We start from the raw sequence: 26322 nt of genomic DNA, 5'->3' as shown, positions 1-26322 counted from the left end.
CCCTTTTTAACGACCCCTTTGTACGTCACGATCCAATAAGCCGTTTTACCCCCACCACAAAACGCTCAAAAAATTAGCAGAATGGACCTTAGAATTTCTCGAAAACTATCCGAAAATCTACGGAAAAATCGATGCTCTGTCTCTCTCTAACACATGGGCTCTTATGGAGACTTGATGACGTTTTTTCCCCAGATCTGGGGAAATTGGACTGAAAATTTTTTTTGTGCTCGTAGCCCTGCTACCCTTTTACTCAAACACACATACTGTGGCTTGGGCATAGGCAGGTTAAAGACCTTAGTTACGGAAACTGAACATCGAGGTCATGTGCGACAAACACGGGCTCCGTTGGCAGACCTTTCGGGTGCTAAGACGGTAAGGAGAACACAATTTATTTTGCCAATTCGGCGGCTGAGTAACCGAACACACATATTTAGGACAGACAGACATCAACTTAGGGTAATGGCTCCCTGTTCGAAACACATACTTTTAGGGTACTCCAGTTCCAAAGTAAAGTTAAGTTAAAGTAAACTCAGTAAGGCAAAGAGAAAGGGGAGAAACAGGGAGCAAAGCCAATTTTTGAGCTACCCCTGCAGTAACGTGACCTAACCACAATTAAGAAAAACAGAGGATGTCTTATTATCCAGGACATCCAAAAGAACGATTAGTTTATAAACTTCCTCATCGTAAGTCACATATTGCGGGTCAGATAGGTACCAATTCATAACGAAGTGTACCCGTTTTATTTTTTAACATGTGGGTCCCACTGTAAAATGGTACACACATGTTCCTAGGAGCTGGGTTAAATGCGTGTGTGTATGTATGTCTGTGCAATCTATAAAATATTTTATCGTTTTGATAAATGGTCGAAATGGGTTAAAATGATTCTGTAGAAGACGATACATCACACTTCAAATATGTGTATTTAGAATTAATTATATATCTCTCTGTGCTAGCGAATTGTCCTGATTTTAAGTTTGAAATAAGGCAAATATGTTTCTTCAGCAGATATTACTTTTTTTATTCTGACTAAATAATGAGACTGAATTTAATGCTAAGGAGTTTTTCAGAATTAATACTCAAAAAACTTCTATATTGAAGTGAAAGTTTATGTTGTAATTGGTATATATTTATAATATATTTTTACATAAATATACAGTATGATGCAAATGTATGGAATAAATTCAATATTTCAGAAACAGACGACTTTTAAAAAAAAATCTTGAAACAAGTCAATTTTAATTTTTGAATGACCATCAACTGATATATATGTGTTGGACATTACGTCATCAGTGTCGGCGTAATGACATAATCGACGATTGTTTTAAATACAAACCGAGGTCACGTGACAGCTCATTTGAAAGGTCCCCTTATTGTCTTTGCAACTTGAATATTTATTTCTACAGGGTTCACCAAAATTATGAACTTTGTTAAGTAACATGGAATTACAATAAATATTCATTCACTGAACTAAAATACATTAAGGAACGCCACTGGAAATAAAACAAAATAGTGTTTGTTGCTGGTTCCGAAAAAAAAAAATACATTGATAACAAATAATGCTACATTATAATCTGAAATTATTTATTGTACTAAGTATTCCAAGTTATTTTTCAAAAATATTTAAATCACTATTGTTATTGACTCGTTTTTATTTGTCAATGATCTGTGAATCTGTCAAATAATAGACGTCAAATTTTTACTCCTCGAGTTTTTTGCCGACATTAATAACAGCATTTACAAAAATGAAACTAAAAAAAAACAGAACGAATCGAGATTTTAATCATGATTGGTTATGGAGATATAGTGAGGAGTCAAGCAGAAATTCGTAATTTATTTAATGCTAAATACCCCAATCGCCAACCAAGTACTCAATCAACAGTAACTAAAATTGAAAAAAAAATTAGAGAAATGGGCCATGTTAAAGGTCTTCCCAGAAGTGGTAGAAAATCAATATCCGAAGCCAAGAAACTGGACGTTGTACTAGCGTTTCAAGAAAATCCCCATACCAGTTCTAGGCAGATCGCACTAGATAATAATGTCCACCAATCAACTGTTGTAAGAGTGCTAAAAAGGAGAAGTGGCATCTATACAAAGTACATCTGGTCCAGGAGCTATTGGGAGAATACTTTGATAGAAGAATCGAATACTGCGAAACCGTTATGGAAAAATGTAACAGAGATCAGAGTTTCAAACAAAGGGTACTTTTTTCTGATAAAGCGTCTTTTATGCTGAACGGTCAAGTAAATCGCCAGACATATCGATACTGGGCAAGTGAAAATCCACATTGGATGGAAGAGTATAGAGTATAGTGAATGTTTGGGCCGGCATTATAAACAATAAAATTGTAGGAAAATCTTTTTTTGAGGAAAACTTAACTGCTTCTCGTTATCTAGAATTTTTTCAGGATTATCTGTTGTCACATTTAAATAAGCTATTTCCAAATAGAAATGATTTGTGGTACCAACATGATGGGGCTCCCTGCACTACGGCGTTAAGGTACGAAATTACCCTAATAACGTTTTCCCAGGTAGGTGGATAGGTAGAAGGTGGTCCATCGAATGGCCACCAAGGTCTCCAGATTTGACTCCGTTAAACTTTTTTTGTGGGGACATTTAAAGAGCAGAGTGTATCAAAAACAACCGAATAATGCAGAAGGGTTGAAGGAGCGCATCAGTACGAAAATTGCACAAATAACACCTGAAGTCATCGAAAACGTTAGGAAATAACTTATTGCCCATCTTTCACATTGTATTATTGCTGAAGGTCGGCAATTTAAACATTTGTTGTAATTTAATTGTATTTAAGTAAACATTTATTGTAAGTTAATTGTATTAATAAACCAACAGTTTTGGTTAACCCTGTAGAAATAAATATTCAAAAATGATTATATCGTTGCAAAGGTAATAAGGAGACCTTTCAAATGAGTTGTCGCGTGACCTTGGTTTGTATTTAAAAAAATCGTCGATTACGTCATTATGCCGACACTGATGACGTAATGTCCAACACGTGTATAGCAGTTGATGGCCATTCAAAAATTAAAATAGACGTGTTTTAAGATTTTTTTTAAATTTATCTGTTTCTGAAATAATGAATTTATTCCATATATTTGCATCATTCAGTATACCAATTACAACAAAAAATTTTACTGCAATGTAGAAGTTTTTAACTACTATGATATACAGCCAGCTCCCTGAAGTTATCTCAATTTAAACTTTAAATGTCATGATTGATCACTTTAAAAACTAGCATGAAAACAAGGTTTATCGCGATTTTGCTGATCAATTGCCACACGTTTCTTTGCCATTGAATGAATGTTATGTAAATCATGATTTATTGATCAATTGATTGATCAATTCATGATCAATTGGATCAATCGAAAAAGATAATAGTCAAAATGCCATTGAAAAGATAGGTCAAATAACATATTACAGAAAAACCATGTAAACCTTGCATTTAATACGCCTATAAGCTCATTTATCAATATAATATGTACAGTATCATTTATAGAGAGCTTATCAAAGCTTATAAATTCCTGAACAATTCTTTGCCGTATGAGTATGAGTATATCTCATACGACCCTGTGACAATAATAACTGAGGAAGCAGAAATAACAGAGGAAGATATAAATAAAGCACTAAAGAAATCCAAAAATAATAAAGCACGAGGACCAGGGAACATAAAAATGGAACTGCTGAAATATGGAGGCGCAAGGATAGTATCCTTTATACGAATGTTGTTCAATAAAATCGAAGCAGGAGAGAAGATTCCCGATGAGTGGAATTTATCATACATGTCCTCCATTTTTAAAAAAGGTGACAAAAGGTCACCAAATAACTACAAAGGGATCAGTGTAATGCCTTCAATATCAAGAATCTTTTCATCAGTTATAAAAGAAAAACTAGAACAACACATGGACCATTATAGCGAAGATCAAGCCGGATTCCGAAAAGCCAGATCATGTTTAGATAATATATTCATTATGAGACAGGTGATTGAAAAGAACAAAGAAAAAAAAAAAAAAAACATTGAAACACATATGACCTTTATCGACTTAGAAAAAGCATACGATAGTGTGCCCAGGAAACAACTATGGGAAGCAATGAGAAGAATGCGCGTTAGAGAGAAATGGGTGAATATAACACAAAGACTGTATAAAGAAACACAAGTGCAAATAAAGTTAGGTAATGAAATAACAAAAACAATCACCGCAACAAAACGCCTCAAACAGGGATGTGGTCTCTCACAACATATATATATATATATATATATATATATATATATATATATATATATATATATATAGATCAGGCTTTGAAAAGATGGTATAGAAAATGCGGAACAATGGGCATACCAGTACAAGAGAATATATTACATTCACTACTTTTCGCAGATGATCAAGTCATTTTTGCACAAGACAGGAAGGATATGGAATATATGATAAGGAAATTAAAGGAAGAATATTAACCTTTGGGGACTCAAAATAAATATGTGCAAGACCGAATACTTATGTATTGGACCCGAGGTTGTAGATTTGAACTTAAGTTTAGAAGAAGAGACTATTAAGAGTTGTAAGGCTTTTAAGTATTTAGGGTCAATGATTAGCCGAGATGGTACTTGTATGAAAGATATAGAAATGAAAATAGTACGGGGAAAACAAGTCACAAGAGCACTTCATGGAGTGATATGGAACAACACTCTAACCAAAGAAAACAAAAAGAGGATCTTTCAAAGCATAGTGATGAATATTACCCTATACTTATACAAACCTATATGGATCGGAAGTATGGCCAATGACAACAACAATACGAAATAAAATAAGAACAGTTGAACTGGACTTTATGAGAAGATGTCTACAAATCACAAGGGCGGATAGAAAAAGAACGGAGGAAATATGGAACAGAATGGAAGTAAAATGCTCAATTACAAAAAAGTTGGAAAACAGAGCCCTGCAGTGGTATGGGCATGTACAAAGAAAGCCAGAGCATAGCTGGCCGAAAAGAATATTAAACTAGGACCCACCGGGAAGAAGACGAAGAGGAATACCTGCTACAAGATGGAAAACATACGTCGGAAATGCTATGATAGATAGAGACCTCAGAGAAGGTGACTGGGAGAATAGAGTGCTGTGGAGGACGAAAACGACGAACTCATAATGGGAAAAGCCGAAGAAGAAGAAGAACAATTCTTCTCATCCAAGTAAGATGTGAAAAGGTTTTTCGAAATAATTATTATTAAAGACCAGGCTTCGATCTTCGATGACAAATGAATATTTGTAGGGTCCTCTTCTTATGCAACCAGAAAGAGAAATTTTTGCATGAATTAGCAATGAACTTTGTAATCGAAGTACTAAAATATCTCTCTCTTATAAATATAAATTATAAATAGTCAAATGTAGTCATTTATCAGTTATTGCATGCAGTTGGATAAGATGAGATTATTTTATTTTCAAACAGTAATTTATTATAACATAAAATAATGTTAAAAATTCAGATATTTATGTTAATGAATCGTGATTTTCATATTATGATTTATTCTTTTTTAGTAGTTTATTCATAGATTTATCGTTCAGGGGGTATTTAGTTATCTTAGCTGGTAATAAAATTATTCGGATATGATGTAAAATTATCTTTGTTTTCTAATCCCATAAATCACCTGCCTTTGGGAGTATTTGGCTTATAATGTCTTACCTATGTTTATGGAAATAATGGTAGAACCATGGTAGCTATGGTCCTACCATAGGTATATAATACCTATGGTAGGAACCTTTAATTTTGCCTTGGTTTGATGATCTACGCTTGGAAAGTTGGAGTATTTGCGATTATCTATCGTTATCACACTTATGCTCAGTTGGCTTGGTATTTTGGTATTTTCAAGGTGTAAATTAAAGTATTATATCAACAAAATAAAATATAATATTACATAAAATTCCATAAAATTACAACCGTGAAAACTATTTTCAGATAATGTAAAATACTCCCATTTTCGAAAGTATTTTATAGAAGACTTAGAGCACAATAAAAAATCTAAAAAAAATCAAAAACGGAGTTCTACTAAACAGCTATCTATGTTTTTTAAGACTTTTTAGATTCATATATAGAATTATAAAATACTATCATTTCTGAAAATATTTTTAATATCTATTGACCACCAATCACCAAGATTTTTCTCAAATTTTTAAACGAATCGATTCTGCTGTAAAAGCAGTTAAAAAATTACTTACGCTTTTTAAAAATTTGCTGGAATATCCAGGGAGTACAAAAGAGTATCGTATAAGGGACAGTGAGTAACTCCTCACCTTGGCTGATTTAAGTTTATGGATTTAACCTGTAACTGCTACCGACAGGGTCAGCGTCACCCATCAATAGTTTTAAACCGCCCTACCCATTTAAGTTTGATAGTGGGGCTGGGGGAGCTGTCTGTCCACCTATTCTCTGGCCAGTTAGTATTTTATAAAAAGGCAAAGTGAGCAGTTTTGTTGATCGTGTCAAATTCGAAATAATTACGTAGTTGGGTCACGGTGACCCGTCTATAGTATTTAAGTAACATAATATTTTTTGGTTATAAAGGTATGTACCTATTTTTATTATTATTATATATATATATATATATATATATTTTATTATGTTAACGGCTTGAATAATTTAAATATTTATATCATTTGCTTAATACACATTTTTTGTTTTAGATAAAATGGCTTCTTCAAGTAAGCATTTAACTTTGTCTGAGATGGAAGACATTCTAAACAGTGAAGAGTTTTGGAAAGATTTGGAAGATGCCGATGAAACGACAGATACTCTCCAAGAAGTAGAAAATAAGAAGCAAGCTGCACACAAATTATTTAACTATTCAGGTGAAAGTGACAGCGATGAAATAGACAATGAAATTTACAGTGAACACGACTCTGATAGTGAATTTGAGGTTGAACTATTGCATGAAAACACCTTAGACAGAGATGATGCCACGAATAACGCTTCAAGTAACAAAACAGCTACTTTGAACATTTCAAAATTAGCTTGGTATGGAAAAGATTCTACAAAATGGGCAAAACAATCGCCAAAAAGGTCCAAAGTAAAATCTCAACATTATAAGAGTTTTACCAGGACTGAAAGGTTCTACCCGTCAGAATTCACCACTGTGTCCTAAAGAAGCTTGGAAATTATTAATAACTGATGACATGTTGGAAATTATTGTTGAACATACCAACACAAGAATTGACTTAGTATCCTCAAATTACGCTACATTCAAACGACGTAAAAACTCTCTCTCAAAATTTGCCCCAACTTTCATTGAAAGAACAGATAAAATTGAGATAGAAGCTTTTATCGGACTTTTATTTATGCAAGGTATATTTAAGTCTAACCATGAAGATTTAAAATCATTATGGGCAACAGATGGAACAGGGAGAGATTTGTTTAGATGTTCGATGTCACTTGCACGATTCTTATTTTTGCTAAGCTGTTTAAGATTCGACAATCATCTTACAAGGTCTGAAAGAGTGAAAACTAATAAATTGGCAGCTATATCCAACCTATTTGAAACTTTTGTAAAAAAATCCCAACAAAACTATGTTCCAGGTCCTCACGTAACAGTAGATGAAATGCTGGTACCATTCAGGGGAAGGTGTGCATTTGAAATGTACATACCTAATAAACCTGCGAAATATGGTATAAAAGTGCAGATCTTAGCCGATTCCCAAACACACTACATGTATAACGCGGAGGTCTATACAGGAAAAATTCTCCAACAGAAACAAAAATCGCTATTTCCACATCCAACTGAGGTTGTTCTTCGAATGATAAAATGTATTGAAAATTCCAACCGTAATGTCACTGGAGATAACTGGTACACATCAATGGAATTAACCAACGAGTTAAGAAAACGAGGAATTACATATGTAGGTACAGTGAAGAAAAATAAAAGAATGATTCCTCCAGAATTTATGGCCGACAGAAAGAGACCTGCTAGTTCTTCAGAGTTCGGATTTACATCAGACAATACTCTGGTATCATATGTCCCAAAAAAGGGAAAATCTGTTGTTTTAATATCATCAATGCATCACGACAGTACTGTTGATCAGAGCACTGGGAAACCCGAAATAATTATGTTTTATAACCAAACCAAAGCAGGTGTAGATGCTTTGGACGAAAAATGTGCAACATATTCCACTTCTCGAAGGACCCGTCGATGGCCTATGGCAATTTTTTACTGTATTTTAAATGTGTTTGGTGTAAACAGCCGAATAATATATCAGTTTTCCCGAGGAAAAGAAATATCCCGTTACAATTTTTTAAAAGAACTAGGCGTTGCACTGTACACGCCACATATGAAGAAAAGACTTTACAACGTAAATGTACCCCGGAAACTTCGATGTCTCATAGCGAATATCCTTGGAGTAGATATACATGACACACCTGCACCATTGCCAATACAGAATATATCTAAAAGGAAGAGATGCGCAATTTGTCCCGGAAAAAAAGACCGGAAAACAAATACATACTGTTTTGTGTGCAAATTACCTATATGTTTACAATGTGCTCTAAAAATATGCCCAAATTGTAAATAGGAATTTATTTTACATTAAATTAGTTTACCGTTATATAAAAAAGTGTTTATGACTTAAAATAAATGTATTAGCTAATGTTTTTTCTTTATTTCAGAATTTTAAAACTGGGTCACAGTGACCCTCAATAGCAGCTGCGAGATAACTTTTTGTCGGTAGCAGTTACGGGTTAAATTAATATTGAACTTAAAAAAAATTCAAAGACAATACTGATCACTTTAAATGCTTAGTGATTTCAAAACCAGTTTAATTCAAAAAGCTTAGGAGAGATGGTCAGGCGCCTTCCGTGTATTAGTGAAGGTTGACACCTTTTTTTGAGCCACTCCGGCCCTGGATACAGATATCGATGGCTTAACTTGCAAATCTGCTAACTACATGTTTTACCGAAATTACCAAGCTTTTAAAATTACGGAGAAAACGGCGGAGACGTAAAACGGTCAACTCCTAACACTAACATAACAACACCGAAACGTGGCTAACTCCAAGGTCAACTGCCAGTTTATTTGCACTTGACACCTTGACAGTAAGTAAGAAATTGCCACGTTTTAAGTGCGTGGTCTTTTTTAGAAAACTGTAAATTACCAGATAAAATAAAGCTGATTTGATAACGATACAGTGTATAAGAGTGACGGTAAGTAGTTTTAATGAAATAATATAACTTTTTGTGAGAAATATCCTAGTTATAACATATAAAACATCTCATACTTTAACAGGAAATATCATGGAAATTGAGCTACATGCCAGTGATACATCTGAAGCTGCCACAGAGGTGTTCATCAATACTGAGCCACTAGATATCATTGCGCCTATATCTAATGCTCATACACAAGAGATTATGATCTTGCATGTCTCGATAATGATTCGTCTGTTTTCTTGAAATATGTTACTGAAGAATGCTTAGATCCAGTTACAGCGTACCATTGTACAGCATCGGAAGACAATAATACTAGCTTGATTGACAAATATTTAAGTGATGATAGCGACTGCATGAATGCACAACTTGTATCTTATTCTGAGCACTCTGATTCTAATAGTGAAGAAGAACCAAGGAGAATTAAGAGAAGAAAAAGGTGTCAGGTAAATAAAGCTACATGGAAAAATCAAACAAAACAAGCTTCACATGGAAAATGGGCTACAGTATACTGGGGGTAAAAAAATTGAAGGGAAATGGGAAAAAACACAAAAAAATAAACCTTGATGCAATGTTTTAAAATGTAGCGAAGTTTTAGAAGAAGAAAGGAAAACTATATTTGAGATGTTTTGGAGGATGACTTGGGGGGAAAAAGGGTTTTTGTGAAGTCTTGTGCAAGAGATACCCCCAAAACGTTCAAGAGACAGAAAAGACCCATTATTAACAAGAAGAAACAGCACAATGGTATTTAACTTAAACTTGGCTAACGAATATGCCGCGTGAGAGTTTGTAAAACGATGTTTCAAAACAGTTTGTGTCTTACCAAAATGACTATTTGGAACTGGAAAAAAAGGCAAAGGGAATATTTCTTATAAGACAAATCAACACGCAACAAAAAATCCCTACGAAGTAGAAGTGAAATCACTAATAGAGTTTTTGAAAAATATTTCAAAAATGGAATCCCATTATTGCCGCAAAAGTTCGGCCAAGCTTTATTTGTTGCCAGAATAGACATCAAAAAAAGCCTTGTACAATTTCTACATATTAGACTGGTGCACGCCACGGAATACCAAACCTCTGTCAATTGCTAAATTTAGCTACACTTTAAAAATTGAAAATATATCACTGTTTAAGCCAAAAAGATGAATGCGAAAAGTGCCTCTCTCACAAACTCGGAATTATACCTGACACAGAACACAAGGAGCACATAGAAAGAAAGAATGAAGCTAGACTTAAAAAAGAACAGGATAAATATACAGAAAAATTTGTATTCACAATAGACACGCAAGCTGTGTTATTGTCACCCAAATCTAATATGTTATCTCTATATTATAAAGCTAAGATATGCACTCAGAATTTCTGTATATATAATATAAAAAATAAAGACGGATTTTGTTATCTCTGGAATGAGACCGAAGGTGGGTTATCCTCTGACAATTACGCTACCATAATTGTCAAGTTTATCACGGAGAAACTTTTGCCGATTATCCACAGAGAACCTGGACAAGATACTAAAATTATATTTTACAGCGATGGATGTACAGTGCAAAATAGAAACGTAATATTGGCAAATGCATTACTAAACGTGACAACATTAAACAATGTCACAATTCAGCAAAAATATCTAGAGGTAAGCGATACCCAGATGGAAGCGGACTCAATGCATGCCATCATAGAGAGGAAACTGAAAAACAAAATAATTTATCTACCAGCTGAATATGTAGAAGTTTGTATTGAAGCTCGCAAACATCATAAACCTTACAACGTATCTTACTTAATCCATGATGCCAAGGTGCTTTTAATGTTAATTTTGTTTAGTCTTCTACAGACACAAAAGACGAAAACATTGTTAAATTATTAATGTTTTGTTTTTTTTTAGGTCACAGATATTCGTGCCCTACACTATAAACAAGGGAACCTGTACTTTAAGTTACGGTTTACAGATGAATGGCAGTTATTGCCACAGCGATGTGATAAAAGGGTCTTAGTTAAATCTATTGAAACTTACCGAATCTTCATGAAAATTGGTTTAAAATAAGTAGTCGTAAATTCAAAGACTTACAACAACTAAAAAGGACCTTGCCGGTGAACTACAGGGACTACTACGACAATGTGCCACATGAAAACTGATAAATAAAATACTCTATGGTATAATAAAAATAAAATACTTAAATATAAAATAAAAAGAAACAAAAATATACTTACAGATTGATTTCATTTTCCTAAATAGGTTCCATAATACGATGCAGAGAAAAGTGGGCAACTCCGATTATTTACTATTTTCTTTTAATTACAAACATGATAACTCCAAAAGTTTTAATAATTGTTATTTAATCAAAATATTTTTTCATGCTTTTTAGTAACTTCAAAGTGCAAAATAAATAGGCAACAAATAGATTTTTGGAGTATTGATATTGTAAGTATTAATTTTTTTAAGAAGTTTTTTTATGTTCCTGTAAAAGTTTAAAAAAAGGAGTTAGCCGCTGTGCAAGTTAAGCCATCGATATACAAAAAGGATACAAATCAACTCATGCCTAATACATCGTTTTGCGCTAATTGGATCAAGACACTATATCGGCAACTAGTGTTAACATCTTTAAAAATAAACTTGATAGCGCTTTATTTTATTTATAGGATTGTGTTTTTTTTTTCTCCGACGGCATTATTTATTAATTTATTGTCTCACAATTCAATTTTTGTATGATATACTTAATTGTTTAACTTTACTTAACTTTATAATAATTATTGGTATTAGTTTTATAAAGATATTTTTTATTTTTTTTTTGCTTTTTGGGCATAATAGGAGCTCGCTCCTCTGCCCTTATTTGTTAAATCATAAAAAAAATAATAATACAAATAAAGCTCATACAGGAACATAGTTTATATTTTATACATACCTATTTGAATTTGATCGAAATAAGTCAATATAGATTTAGCATCAGTGAATGTTTTTCCATTGACAACGATACTTCTTGGTTCCTCAAATACTCCATCTCCACCAAAACTGACAATGGCGTAACTGTAAAATAACAATAGAAAATTAGTTCAAATGCTGGCTGGTGTCGGTATTGTCTTAAAACTGTAATAAATGATGCCGTGAATGTTTAAAATTATTATAGTGAGACGACAGCGGAATATTTTTTTTGCAATTAGCTTAAGCGCCTCGACAACTAAGGCCATTGACCCGGTACAGTTGATTTATTATTAGAGATTATACAATAGATATTAAATTTTATTAAAAAAGAATAGTGTCTTTGAGGAACTATAGTACTTTGGTGTATTCACTTGGCTAGTTTAGAATATCTGCAAGCGATGTCTTTAAGTTGTTATTCTGGGCGTGGCTGTTGTACTGTTGGCAGTCCGTTAATATATGGTTTACGAAAAGAGCACAATTGCACTGTTGACATTTTGGACGTTCATCGGTTAAGCAGTCATGTGTTAATCTTTTATGGCCGCTTCGTAGTCTCCTTATTATCCGCAATTAGTTGCGAGTGAGGTTAGTAAGACATGGCCGGGTAATTTTAGGTTGAATTATGTGTAAGGCCGTATCACATTTATTCCAACGAGCTTGCCAACATTCTAGGATTAGCCTTTTAAACTTAGCTTTAAGAGCTTTGCTTAGTTGGATCATAGTTTGGCTAATTGATAAAGTAATCGCTTCTTTAACATGACGATCAGCAGTTTCGTTACCTACAAGGCCAATATGTGACAAAAGCCAGATAAGTGAGACTTGTTTCTCGAGCATGAAGAGACTGGTATATGTCGTGTATACTCTAAACTAGTGGATGATCAGTAATATTGATTTTAATGAGAACATGGAGGAAAGGGAATCGGTGCAAATTGCTACATTTTTGAATGACATGAAAATGAATTTAAAGGTTGAAGGATGCTAAACAACTCTCATGTGTGAATGTTGCATGATCAGGGTAACCGTGTGGAACTTATAAGATCTTTTAAAGTAGTCATTGCGCATCCTACTCTGCAAGAATTTTTGTAGGCATAAGTCTAAAGAACTTAATTAAAATTGGTTTTGTCTAGTATTTCTAGGAAGGCTTCCTTTATAAGAGTAGGGGGTGTGTCATATTTGTTGTAAATAGTGTTTAGAGAGGTGTCTAGTCCATGGAGGGGTGAGTGGAGCAGGGATGTGCAGAATGAGGGATAGGTCAGTGTTCTTTAACCCTTTCACTGCGGAAACCTTAAAAATTGATGCCTGTCCCATGCGCGTTAAATCCACGAATGCGAGTATACTCGTTATGAGCAGTTGAACAGTTTTATTTTTAATTTCTAGTTCAGATTTTTTCGGATATCTGATTATTAAATAAGAGTTAACAAAGTGACAGACAGTTTTTATTGATAGTACAGAACAAAATTCGAAAAGAAATAAGAAACCACTTATCATTCTTACAGAGCTATAAAGATGATGTCAATTTTTGTAAAGCATTTGAAACAAACGTCTTTTTTGTGTATTAAATACCAAAACAAGACGCAACAAAAAGTGCTACATGACAGACGGAGCACATATATCTTGATTCTGCCCTTTTTTATTTTTGTCACATATAACGTAACTCTTAGTCGGATTTTTTTTATAGGTTGTCGGTGGAACTACATCAGGAAAATGTCTTTCTGTGAGCCTCAAGTCACATTCAGCTCCACATCTTCTGCCTCCTTACATGCAGGAAGGTGGAACATGACATTTAGCTATAACTTCTTCTACTAATCTGAGTTGGAATTTGGCTACTGGAATATTTTCGCCAGTTTTAGCTTTATAAAGCTGATAAGAGTTAGATAGATAGAACGTTTATTGACCACTTTACATAAAGTTTGAAGTCCGTATAAAAAATACAATAAAAGATATAGTAATGTAAACTTAAAATTAACTTAACCATATTGGCTAAAGTAATATACATATGTAAGTATTAGCAGAAGAATTAAAATTAAAAATTTAAGATAAAAAAATCTCTAACCAAAAAAAAAACAAACCTAAACTGTCACATAAAAAATCTTTGAAATATGGAAGTAACAAAAATGTGCAAATAATTAAGAATATTCCCGAATCGATGACTAAATAAACTAATACATAAAACTTAGTACATTTTAATAGCAATAATACAATGTGATATGTAGATAGTAAATCGACAGTATTCTGACCAAACTGGGTACACGTTATAAAGGTGTATTGAGGTATTCTGTCTTTGAGTAAAAACAATATGTTAAAAAATGCTTTCTGATCCTATTTTTAAACAGTGTTGGAGACAGAATTTTTATTTCGTTAGGCAGATAGTTACAAGTGAATATCAATTGAATTCTTTGTGCTCTTTGATAGTCTGAATCGTTGTGACCTAATTAAATCCCTCGATCTTGTTAGATGATCATGTAATTGGGAGTTTATAGTAAACTTATTTTTATTATCGTGAATTTCCAACAGTGTTGCATACATATAAAGCGAAGGTAGAGGCATAATACCCATGTTCAAAAATAATGGTTTACAATGATCCCTTAAATCCGCTCCAGCAAGTATCCTCACCACCTTCTTTTGTAATTTAAATATTCTGTCGGCATGACCAGAGTTGCCCCAAACAGCTATTCCATATTGTATATGACTATGAAACAATGAAAAGTAACACATTTTAAGGGTACTTTTAGGTACCAAATAAACCAGGTTACGCATTACAAATATTGTACTGGCGAGTTTAGAACTTAAGTTGTCTATATGGATGCCCCAATCTAAGTTGTCATCCATAAAAATCCCTAACAATTTGATGCTATATCCAAAAATGTGTCTTCGATCTGAACTGAAAACTATATTTTGATTTTTATCCTCGTTTAGTTTTAGTTTATTATGTGTAAACCAGTTTTTAATTTTAAGCACATCGTTTCCTATTTTGTTATTTAAATTATATTGATTCTGGTCGGTACTAATAACGGTTGTATCATCTGCAAAACATATACACCTTAAGGGGTGGGTATAATGAAATATATCGTTGAGATATAGAAGAAAAAATGTAGGTCCTAATATAGACCCTTGGGGAACTCCATGTTCAACATTGTGAAAATTGGAGTGGTTATTATTTAAAAAAAAACGGCCTGTTTTCTGTTTATTAAATACGATCGAAATAAATTAAGAGCATTTCCCCTTATGCCATATTTGTGCATTTTGTCTAAAAGTAAAGTGTGTGAGACACAATCAAAAGCCTTAGATAAGTCACACAATGTTAAAGACACGAAGTGACCTCTCTCTAGGCCATCAACTACTTCCCTTACAATTTCCTGAATTGCTTGAGTAGTGCTGCATTTTTTTCTGAAACCATATTGATTACAATGAAGTATTTTGTACTTTTCTATGTACTCTATTAAGCGGTTATTCAAAATACTTTCAAAAATTTTACCAAGAATGGGAATAATAGAAATAGGGCGATAATTTTCAATTTCTTCTGGAGATCCTTTTTTGAGTAGCGGTAACACTTTTGTTACTTTTAATACATCGGGAAAGATTCCTTCGATAAGGCAAAGATTATAAAGTATGACCAGTTTATCAATAATAATATCCAGAGTTTCTATCACTAATTGTTTGTTTAAGAAGTAAAAATCAGTGCATTTTGAGTTTTTCAAGCTGTATAATGTATTCCTAACTTCAGTATCACTAACAGGTGTTAAAAACAACGAGTGGCAAGGGGAATATATTCCCTCCAAAAAATTCATGGCATCATTTTCATCTGTCTCATCTAACGAGTTCAATATATTTCCCGCTACCGAAGTAAAGTAATTATTAAACTCGTTTGATGAAATATTACATGAAGTTACTTTTTTATTTTGAGTTTATTCCTATGATAATTGATGACTTTCCAAGAATCTCGAGATATATTATCAGATTTTAAGAAAAACTGCTCATATGCCAGTTTTTTCTTTATTGATATTGTTAATTGATAGTGTTTTTTGAATTGATTATACAGAGTGTAATCACTAGTAAGGTTAGCAGTAATTTTTATCTTCGAAAGGTTTACTCGCATTTTCCTTAGTTCATCGTCAAACCAAGAAACAGGTGCCTCAAAATGAATTCTTGACTTTTTTACTGCAAAGCAAACTTCAGTTAATTTTACATATGTGTCAATTATGAACTCAGCTAATTCCGTTGCTGTTATTGAATTGTTTATTAACGACCAATCCACAGATTTTAGTGATTGTTTTAACATTTGGGTGCCTTTACATGTTATGTGTCTTCTGAATATCCTATCATTGTCAATTTGATCAGATTTTATTTTTAAATTCAGGAATTGAGCACAATGATCAGCAAGGCATGGGTCTACAACACCACACCCAACTATTTCATTATCTATATTTGTTAAAATATTATCTAAACAACTTGCTGATGTAGCAGTGATTCTTGTAAATTCATCAATCCTCATAGTTAAACCAAAAGAAGAAATTAGATCGGAAAAATATTTTAATTCATTTGAAGTGCCTTTGAAATCAATATTGAAATCCCCAATTATAATTGTTTGAACATAATTATTAGAACAGAATATTAATAATTTTTCAAATAGGCCTAAGAAAATTTGGAAATCTGCGTTACCTGTTCTATACACTGATACTAGAATAGTTTTTATATCTATAATTTCCAAAGCACAAAATTCACCTTCATATTCACAAGATATATCATTTAAAGAAACTGGACGTGTAGATATTTTGCCATCGCAGAAAATAGCAACACCCCCATGTTCTCTACTTTTTCTACAGTAACAAGTTGATAAAAAGTATCTGTCAATTATCACTGTTGTTAATTCAGATTCTCTAAGCCAATGTTCAGAAAAGCACAAAATATTGTAAGTTTTATCTTTTAAAAAAATGTTAAGTTGATCAATTTTATTTAATAAACTTTGTGTATTTATATGAAAAATGCTTACCAAACTGGTTTGGTCAGGATTTACTACCAACTTTTGTTTATCAGAACTTATCATATCACTTTCACAAAAACAGGTGTTTCCTATATTCTTTTGCACTACCGCTGATTCTATTCGTACACTTTTATCTACATCTCTTGCGGCTTTCTGGGTGTTACGTGAAAAAAACGTTGTACGTGAGCTAATAAGTAATAAGTAAGTAAGTAATACAGCCAGATCCAACAAATGGAAAAACACCTTCTTGTACCATATAATGGTTTTCCTGACACTTTCTATCGATGAAAGTAGCATGTCGCATTTGTCGACTGATCCCATATTATTATTATATTCAATGATACAATGTGGTTTTTTGATAATATCTCCTGTAAGAAAATCTACACATTCCCTATGTTTTAGTTGCGCAGTGTAACAGCTAGTGAGCATGCAAACTTCACGCTTATCTTGCCATTTCAGCATGAGAAGTTTATCTGTAAATCTGGGCACAACTTCACCGCGTTTAAGTTTTCTCTCAATTTTTGGCATCCAATTCCTGTTTGACTTTACTGTTCTACAGTTATTCGTTTTTAGATCGTGAAGGTGTGAGAATAACATAGGACTTGAGTACCAGTTATCTACAAATATGCTATGCTCCTTGTACAAGTAAGACTTCAAAAGTGACATAACAATGTCACCAGATTTTCCCAGTTTTTCAATTTCATATGTGGCTCCCGTGTATATGATGAAGTCGAGAACATAGCTGGTTTCACAATCACAAAGGAGAAATAATTTAACTGCAAACTGATGCCTTTTTGAGGAACTGTACTGTTTGAAAAAAAGTCTGCCTTTATATAATAACAGACTTTCATCTATGCAAAGATTTTGAAACGGACTTAAATTTTCTGTAAATTTGAATTTCAAATGATCGAGAATAATCCTTATTTTACGTAAACTATCTCTTTTGACAGGCTCTTTATCATTATCAACAAAATGCATCATCCGCAAAATTAGTAGAAAGCGATCTCTTGTCATGAGGCGCCCAAAAATTGGAGTATTCATAAAAGGTTTACTAGTCCAATAATCATTGACATTCGATTTTTTCGTCTGAGGCATCAACAGATTGATTGCTAAAAAGCAGTACACTTCATTTATATTAACTGATTTCCATTGTTGTAGACATGAATTCGCAGAAACCTGCTGTCTTCTTTCCTGTTCATAGTGTCGGTTTGTCTCATTTGCAATTTTCTTTATTATTTGGGGCGTGAAAAAGCTCTCAAAAAAATCTACAGCATGTGGCGTATCTGATAAACTATCAATTTTACATCCAGAATTAGTATTATCAAAACGGTGTATAACCGGTAAAAACGTTCCATCTTTTCAAACAAATGCCGCAGCTTTCATAGTTGTTGTTAATTGTTCGGCTGGTGTGTTGTTCAATTCATCTCCAGTTTCATTTTCTGCATCATCTTCAGCATCGTTTTTAGCAACATTTTGTGATTTTTATACGAGCGTTGATGCTAGAATAAAATAAATGCTTATATAAAATCAACACAAACACAAAAATATACAACACACGTTTTGAGATCAACGTGCAGTACAAAAAGCTTAATAAATATATATTTAGTTTATCTTCTGCATCTTCTTTATCGCTTTTTGGCCATCCATCGTCACTCTCACAATCGTTCATAAATCATCTTCAAAATCACTTTGTTCTAGCATACGCGCGAGATCTGCATCAGTAAGATGTTTCCGATTTATTTTCGCGACGGGTAAAACAATACTGATTCGAGTTCAAATTGCAACCAAGCAAATATTTTGTATAGTACCTTATGTGAGTTAACTCGTCTAGAGCAGTCTGAGCGTATGTACTGTCGGTGTGCGCGGACATAGACGGAACGCAAGATTCGACTTGTCTATGAGCAGGTGACGTCATATATCGAATAACAAAGCTCTACTGTATATTGAAACAGTTCTTATGATTTACGCGAGTCTACTCGCCAAGAGCAGTCAGCCTATAAGCGAGTATACTCGTCAAGAACAGTGACAGGTAGATGGGCGGGGTTGCTAATGGAGTAATTAAGTACCTACAGAGGTAGTAAGAGGGTAAATGGGGTTAGAAGAAATACTTGATGAACTTTTGTTTTCAACACTTTAACAAATTTTCTCATAATTCTCAAGTTCATCAGTATTTTATTGCTTGATAAAGTTAACTTCCATCAAGAACCGGTCGAATCCATCACATATAATAAATTCTTTATTTTGATCATTATGGAAAAAGTAACTTTTTTGTTTAACTACTTCAAAATTGATTGTGTATAAAGCATCTCGTTTACCTAATTATATTAAAAGACCATTTTTAATTAATTTTATGACACTATTTTTAAAAATTACAGTTACTTATCTGAGATATTTCTAAACTTTTTAAAGAAAGTCAATTTTTCCGTAACTGTTGTACATTTTCAAGTTTACAGTCTACTTGTAGACCATTTACATTACTGAAGAGATTAATAATTCCAACACCAACTGCAGGTAAGTAGTCACTATTTTTTGCTAATGCTATATTTATAGATTTATCCAATATTACCAAATATGTAAGTATACTTTTATCATTTAGTAAGTGAGACGTTCATCCTAAATAATTCTCATATTCTTAGTTAGCACTGTTTCACTATTAATTTCAGTTGAAGTTGAAGTGTTGCTTCTATGCATTTCTTTATTGTAATGTATATTTCTCGTACTCCTGTAACGGTTATCTCTATTTGCACGATTTCCTCTAAGACCATCCTGAAAACCTCTTTGACTCTGAAAATTTGATCTGTAATTATATGTAAATCTTTCAGGTCCTCTTGGGTAACTTGTGGATATTCTTGCTCGGTATTCCCTTTTATAATGACCTCTTTTTCCACACCTACAACAAGATGTGTTAACATTAAAAGCAACTTGATCAAAACCAGCTCCTCAACTTGTTCTTGCACCCAGGCACCTCTTTTCTTCACTCAATAACCTTTTCTTTACCTCTTCATTTGATAGTATATCAGATAATAAATTTTTGATAACTGTTGCCACTGTTTCATAGGATTTTGGCAAAGTTAACAACAGATTACATATTATATCTTGATCTTCAATTTTTACCCCAGTGGATTTTAACTGCTTCAGAATTTACTTAAATTCACCAATAAACCACTCTTATGACTCACTATCGTTCAATTTTATGGACAGCAACTTTCTTTTTAGGAACAGTTGACCTGGTAGTCTCTTTTTCTCATATTTTCCTTCTGAAAGTTTCCACGTATGGTAGGCCTGTTTTTTGTCCCGCAATATCTCTAACTGTGCACCGGAAACACAATGAACAATTATTGATTTTCTTTATTGGTATATTTCTGGAATTTTTTCTTCTCACTCTCGCTTAAACCTGTTGTCTGTTTCGCTTTTTATACACCCTTTATTTTCTGCCAATATTATTTCCATCCGAAACTTCCATGATTAGTAATTCTCCCCTGTTAGAGCCTTTATATTATACATTTTTCCTTGTGCCATACTGTACACGTGCATATAACCTATATCCACTTGATTTTGATACCTAATAATTATTTTCCATCCGTGAAATGGGCACGGAGCTTTATTTTATTATCGATTCCAAAATGCAATTTGATAAGTTTACAATAATTAATGTATTTAAATAAAAAAGACACTGTTTATTACGTGGTTACAAGATTAATCAATATTAATTACATGACTATCAAAAACAATTTTAAATAAAAATGGTAGAAATCAAATAATAAGTACCTGTTATTTCTAATCTTTAAGTCATCCAATTCCTTCTCAATAAGCTCGACAAGCAAGTCGAAGTTTCTTGATTTTTTCAAATCTTTATTACACATTTTCGCTTCGATTATAAAAACGATATCTGCACTTTGTGGAACATCGCTTCCCTGTAATCGAATGAAGTCGCCTTCTTGTATCTGCGTGCCATTTAGTAAATTACACCTAAAACAAGAAAAACTAATTGCAAAGGTCCAAAAAAGACACTAAATCTCGGCTGAGGTTAATAGTTATTACATTATCTTGTCACTTTTATCTACGTCGAGACTATGAGGGGTCTAAGCTTTGGGATAGCCCCTTTACTTTTACTTCGAATCCGCAATTATATTAGCATCGCCTTCTATTCTAGTACAGAATAAAATGTTTATGAAAATACGTATTTTCAAATCTATAACAATTATTACACGTATTTTCTTTAATTATATTCGGGAAGAATTTATACTCTGATACAGTTTATTATAATAATTTTTATGACGGACCTCTGCAGCATAAACGAAACACGTATTAGTATTACATTTTTCTCCCACAAAGAACAATAAAAATACACTTTCGAAAATAGTAGGGGACAAAGATCTATGATAGACTATATTCTGTTGAATAGAGAGTTACTCTCCTCTCAAATCTTGGATGTAAGAACATTTACATCAGTAGAAATAGGAACCGATCATAAATTGGTATTGTGCAAAATTCGAATGACAACACAGATATGTAACAACAAAACACCAGAATACACCACAAAGATAAAAGTTGAAAGCTTACAGGGTAACTCCACAAGTTACCAATTCCAAAAAATAATAACCGGAAAAAGCAGAAACACATATCATATCACAGAAAGTGATGGAGTCGAAGAAAGCTGGACAAAGATTAAGTCTAATATCTTAACCTCGGCCAAGGAAGTTCTTGGTGAAAGAAATATAAATAAAAATAAATCGTTCCCAATGAGAAGAACTCCATGGTTTTGTACAGAAGTAAAGGAAAAATGTGGTACATAAGTTTTACAGTCTGAAATATTGTGAAGTAGTGCCGACAGAACTTCTTCTTTCTATGCCGTCCCCTTTAACGGAGGTTGGCGACCATATTTCTAAAAGTTTCTCTGTTTTTTGTATTGTGGAATAATTCGTCTACAGTCATGTTTATCCAGTCTCGAATATTTCGCAGACATGACTTCCTCTTTCTACCTATTCCCTTTTTGTCATCGACTTTACCCTGCATGATGACCTGCAAAAGACTATATTTATCATTCCTCAGTATGTGTCCAAGGTATGCAGTCTTGCGTACTTTTATTGTTCTCAACAATTTTTTGTCTCGGCCCATCCTTTTCAGCACTTCCTCATGGGTGACCCTGGCAGTGCATGGAATTCCCAACATTCTACGGTATATGCAGAGTTCAAAGGCTTCAAGCTTCTTAACTATTTGCGCTTTTAACGTTTAATGTTTTTACCCCGTACAATAGTTGGGACCAGACGTAATATTCAACAAACCTCAGTCTCGCGCAGTATTCAGATTTTTGTTACAGAACAATTGCTTGAATTTTAAAAACGCTGCACTTGCCATTTCTATTCGTACCCTGATCTCTTGGTCTGGATCTAATTCTGTGTTGATGTAAGCTCCCAGATATTTATATTTTGTCACTCTCTCTATTTGCTGTCCACTAAGGGTTAGTTGTTCATTATTTATTGGACTCCTTGATACTATCATAAATTTGGTCTTATATGTGTTGATGTCAAGTCCCATTTGAATGCATTGACTATTTATTACATCTGGTAAAGTTTGTAGTTCTTCTATACTCTCATCCATAATTACCGTGTCATCTGCAAATCTCATGGTGTTTACAATTTCTCCACCAATTCTTATTCCCTCTTTTCTTTCCCATAAGGCTTTTCTGAATATGACCTCTGAGTACACGTTGAAAAGCGTCGGAGACAAGACGCTTCCTTTTGATGATTTTTAATTCATCTATTAACTTCATATGCTGCACTCAGTCAAAGACCTTCCTAAAGTCTATAAAGCATACATATGCACTCTTGTTATATTTCCGACATTTCTGCAAAAGTACCGTCAACGCAAATAATGCTTCTCTTGTACCCATGCCTCCTCTGAAGCCAAACTGCGTTTGATCTATCTGCTCCTCACATTTCTTATAAATTCGGCTTTGAACAATTTTCAAGAGAATCGTTAAAGGGTGGCACATTAGGCTTATTAATCTATAGTCATTACATGATTTGGGATTGTTGTTTTTTGGTAGAGGTAAAAATATCGATTTAAGCCATTCCTCCGGGATGTTGCCGTCTACATATATATGGTTGAGAATTCGGGTGTCTCTTTATATTACCGTCATCTAAGGCTTTTAACAGTTCAACTGGAATTTGATCAGAACCCGGTGCTTTTCCTTGTTTTGCATTCTGTAGGGCATTCTTTACTTCTGAGGGTAAAATTTGTAGGTATTGTTCTTCTTCACCTATATCTTGTTCATTTTCCCTCTCGTCATGGAACAGATGGATTATATAATATATATATATATATATATATATATATATATATATATATATATATATATATATATATATATATGATTATATAAACAATATTATTGTTCCGATACTTCCTTTATTTTACTCTCTTCAGTAAGTATTCGTCCATTATTACCTCTTGTTATGAGTGTTCTTCTTTGTCTGGTGTTGCCTGTAAGCTCTTTCATTTTTTTTATCTAAGTTTGAGGTGTCATGCTTGTTGCTGAGTTCTTCCAGTTTCTGGCATTCCTTGTTCATCCATTCCTCCTTAGCCTTTCTGATTTCATATTTGATTTTATTGTTGATGGTTTTATATTTATTTTCATCTTTATTTTTGTATTTTCTTTTTTCAGTTATTAGCGTAACTATTTCCGGTGTCATCCAGTCTTTTTTAGAGGTTTTCTCTTCTTCGCCTAGGACCTCTTTTCCCGCTTTTAGTATGGCTTTTTTCATATCTGCCCATTCCACGTTTCCTTCAGTTAATTTATTTATCCCTGCGTTTAGTTGCTGTTGGCAGTTGTCGTCTTTTAGGTTTTTGATGTTTATTTTGGTGGTTTTAACTTTTTTCTTCGGTTTTCTGAGTTTAATGTTGACGTTTTCTAGTAATAGATTATGGTCCGTATCTGTATCTGTGCTTGGATAGGTTTTTGCACTTTGTACTCCATTACGAAACCTTTTGTTAATCGTTATAAAATCTATTTGGTTTCTGATTATATTGTTGATGTTATCTTTTGGAAAAGTCCACGTGTATAATCTTCGTAAGGGTAGGTCGTACTTTGTATTTGTTATGACTAATTCTTTCTCCTGGCAGTACTGGACTAGTCTATCACCCCTTTCGTTTCTTTTACCTAACCCAAAATTTCCTACTATATTTTCAGTTTTTCCTCGACCGATTTTAGCATTAAAGTCGCCAATAATTATTTTTACCTCCTGCTTCTTTATGTTTTTTGTTAACAGCTCTAAGTCCGCGTAGAATTTTTCGACCTCAGCATCATTGCTATCAGATGTTGAAGCATACACTTGGATTAGATTCATGTTTAGAGGTTTGGCTTTCAGCTGAAGTAGCATCATACGTTCGTTAAAGGGAATAAATTTGTCACAAACTCTTTTAAGTTATTGTTTAGTTAAGTTAGGTTAAGTATAACGGTATAATGAAAAAACAATTTCAGCATAAAAGTCCCGAAATAAAATATATATTATAAAAAATTATCAAAATTTATACGAAATAACCTACAATTACTGTACAAGTATTTAAAAATTAAGTGAGAATAATAAACTCGTTATCCCCATTTGGTATGCAAATCGCAGGATAAGAAGTTTAAAACCATTAAATTGGAAGCTTTTATTTATTGGTTAGTAGAAATAAATGACAGACTTGCTTAAAATCTATTTATTTAATAAACGACGACCGGTTTCGACCACTGTATCACGACTGGTTTCTGGTCATCATCAGGTCAACGGTAAAGTACAATCTTTACAAAGCTAAAAAAATTAAGTACTTATTGTAGTACGACTAATTTAACCAAACCTCACATCAGGCATGGCACAAAAGGTACCAATATGATTTATGTTAGTTAAAATTGAGGGTAGAGGTGATTTTTTATTGAATGTAACTGTGACATTAGTATAAAGATAATATAAGTAGTACTTACATTCCAAGTTCTATTGCTAAGATGGCGTGTTTCAAATGTTCATTTTTGATAACGTATCGTCTGTGAGTTTTCAACTAAATATACATCGACCTGAAAAGAGGAATGTTTCTTGAGGAGCTAGTCTAGAAGCTAGTTTGTGTTGTGATTGATTGTAAACAGAAAAAGAAAACAGAAAGGACGTTATTCTTTGTAACTGTGTCAGTGATGTCGTATTAAAGAAATTATTTACATTTATTGTAGAGATATAATAATATCTATGAAGATATTTATTATTTATTTAGTTATTTAATTTTAAGATGAAATTTCATTTAGAAATATGTTATTAACTCATCTTAAAATCTCAAAATTAAATAAATAAATAAATAACACACATCTTCATAAATATATCTCTAGAATAAAGGTAAATAATTTCTTTAATACAACATCACTGACATAGTTACAAACAATAACGTCCTTTCTGCTTGCTTTTTATGTTTCCAATCAATTACAGCACAAAGTAGCTTCCAGACTAGCTTCTCAAGAAACATCCCCCTTTTTAGGTCGATGTATAAGTTGAAAACCCACAGACGATACATTAGCAAAAATCAGCATTTAAAACATGCCATCTTAACAATAGACCTTGCACGGAAAGTAAGTACTTCTTATACTATCTTTATACTAATGTTACCTTCACATTCAATAAAAAAAAACCCCACCCTCAATTTTAGCTAAGATTAGTAATATTGGCACCTTTTGTACCATATCTGATGTAAGGTTTGGTTTAATTAGTAGTACTACAATATGTAATTTTTTTAGCTTTGTAAAGATTGTACTTTATCGGTGACCTGATGATCACCAGAAAACTGTACTGCCGTCCTTAGGAAAAACACCGCACATGCAAAAATTATGAAAATTTAGTTGGGGGCGAAAACTAGATCTAGAGAGTTTACATGCCCTGTATCGTAGATACCTGCCTAGTGATTTAACCACACAGATCATGCACAAGGATTATTAGCAACCTACTCTCCTAATCAATGCTCGTATGAGGTTTATCGAAAACAGCTTAAAAATAAACACAAATCTTTCACAAATCTGGACCATGAAGAGTGCGAATTATGTGAAGTATTCTAACTACACAAACTTGAATACAGTATCTAGTGAATATAATAGCTGGAAAGAACACATTCAACGTGCCAGAGATTCAGGAGAACTACACCATTTGGATACAAATGAACCAGATACATCAACGACTCTTAAAGTCTATGTTGACTTACAAAAGTCATACATAAAAGTA

At 33.1% G+C, this 26322-nt stretch overlaps 1 protein-coding gene across 2 annotated transcripts in view; it reads right to left on the bottom strand.

The window, feature by feature from the left end:
- Apoltp (Apolipoprotein lipid transfer particle) overlaps nt 1-26322 on the bottom strand; it is a 1459665-nt gene that overhangs the window by 154053 nt on the left and 1279290 nt on the right. For both annotated transcript variants that reach the window (XM_072546518.1, XM_072546519.1), the window contains 2 exons: nt 20852-21052; nt 12089-12210 (listed from right to left, as the gene is read on the bottom strand). In XM_072546518.1, the coding sequence (XP_072402619.1) occupies nt 12089-12210; nt 20852-21052 (323 nt within the window). The remainder of the gene's footprint in view (nt 1-12088; nt 12211-20851; nt 21053-26322) is intronic.

Source organism: Diabrotica undecimpunctata, chromosome 10, assembly GCF_040954645.1.
Source record: "Diabrotica undecimpunctata isolate CICGRU chromosome 10, icDiaUnde3, whole genome shotgun sequence".
In the NCBI taxonomy this organism is placed as follows: domain Eukaryota; kingdom Metazoa; phylum Arthropoda; class Insecta; order Coleoptera; family Chrysomelidae; genus Diabrotica; species Diabrotica undecimpunctata.
Note: the sequence above shows the minus strand (reverse complement) of the source record. Positions and strands in the feature narration are given on the sequence as shown.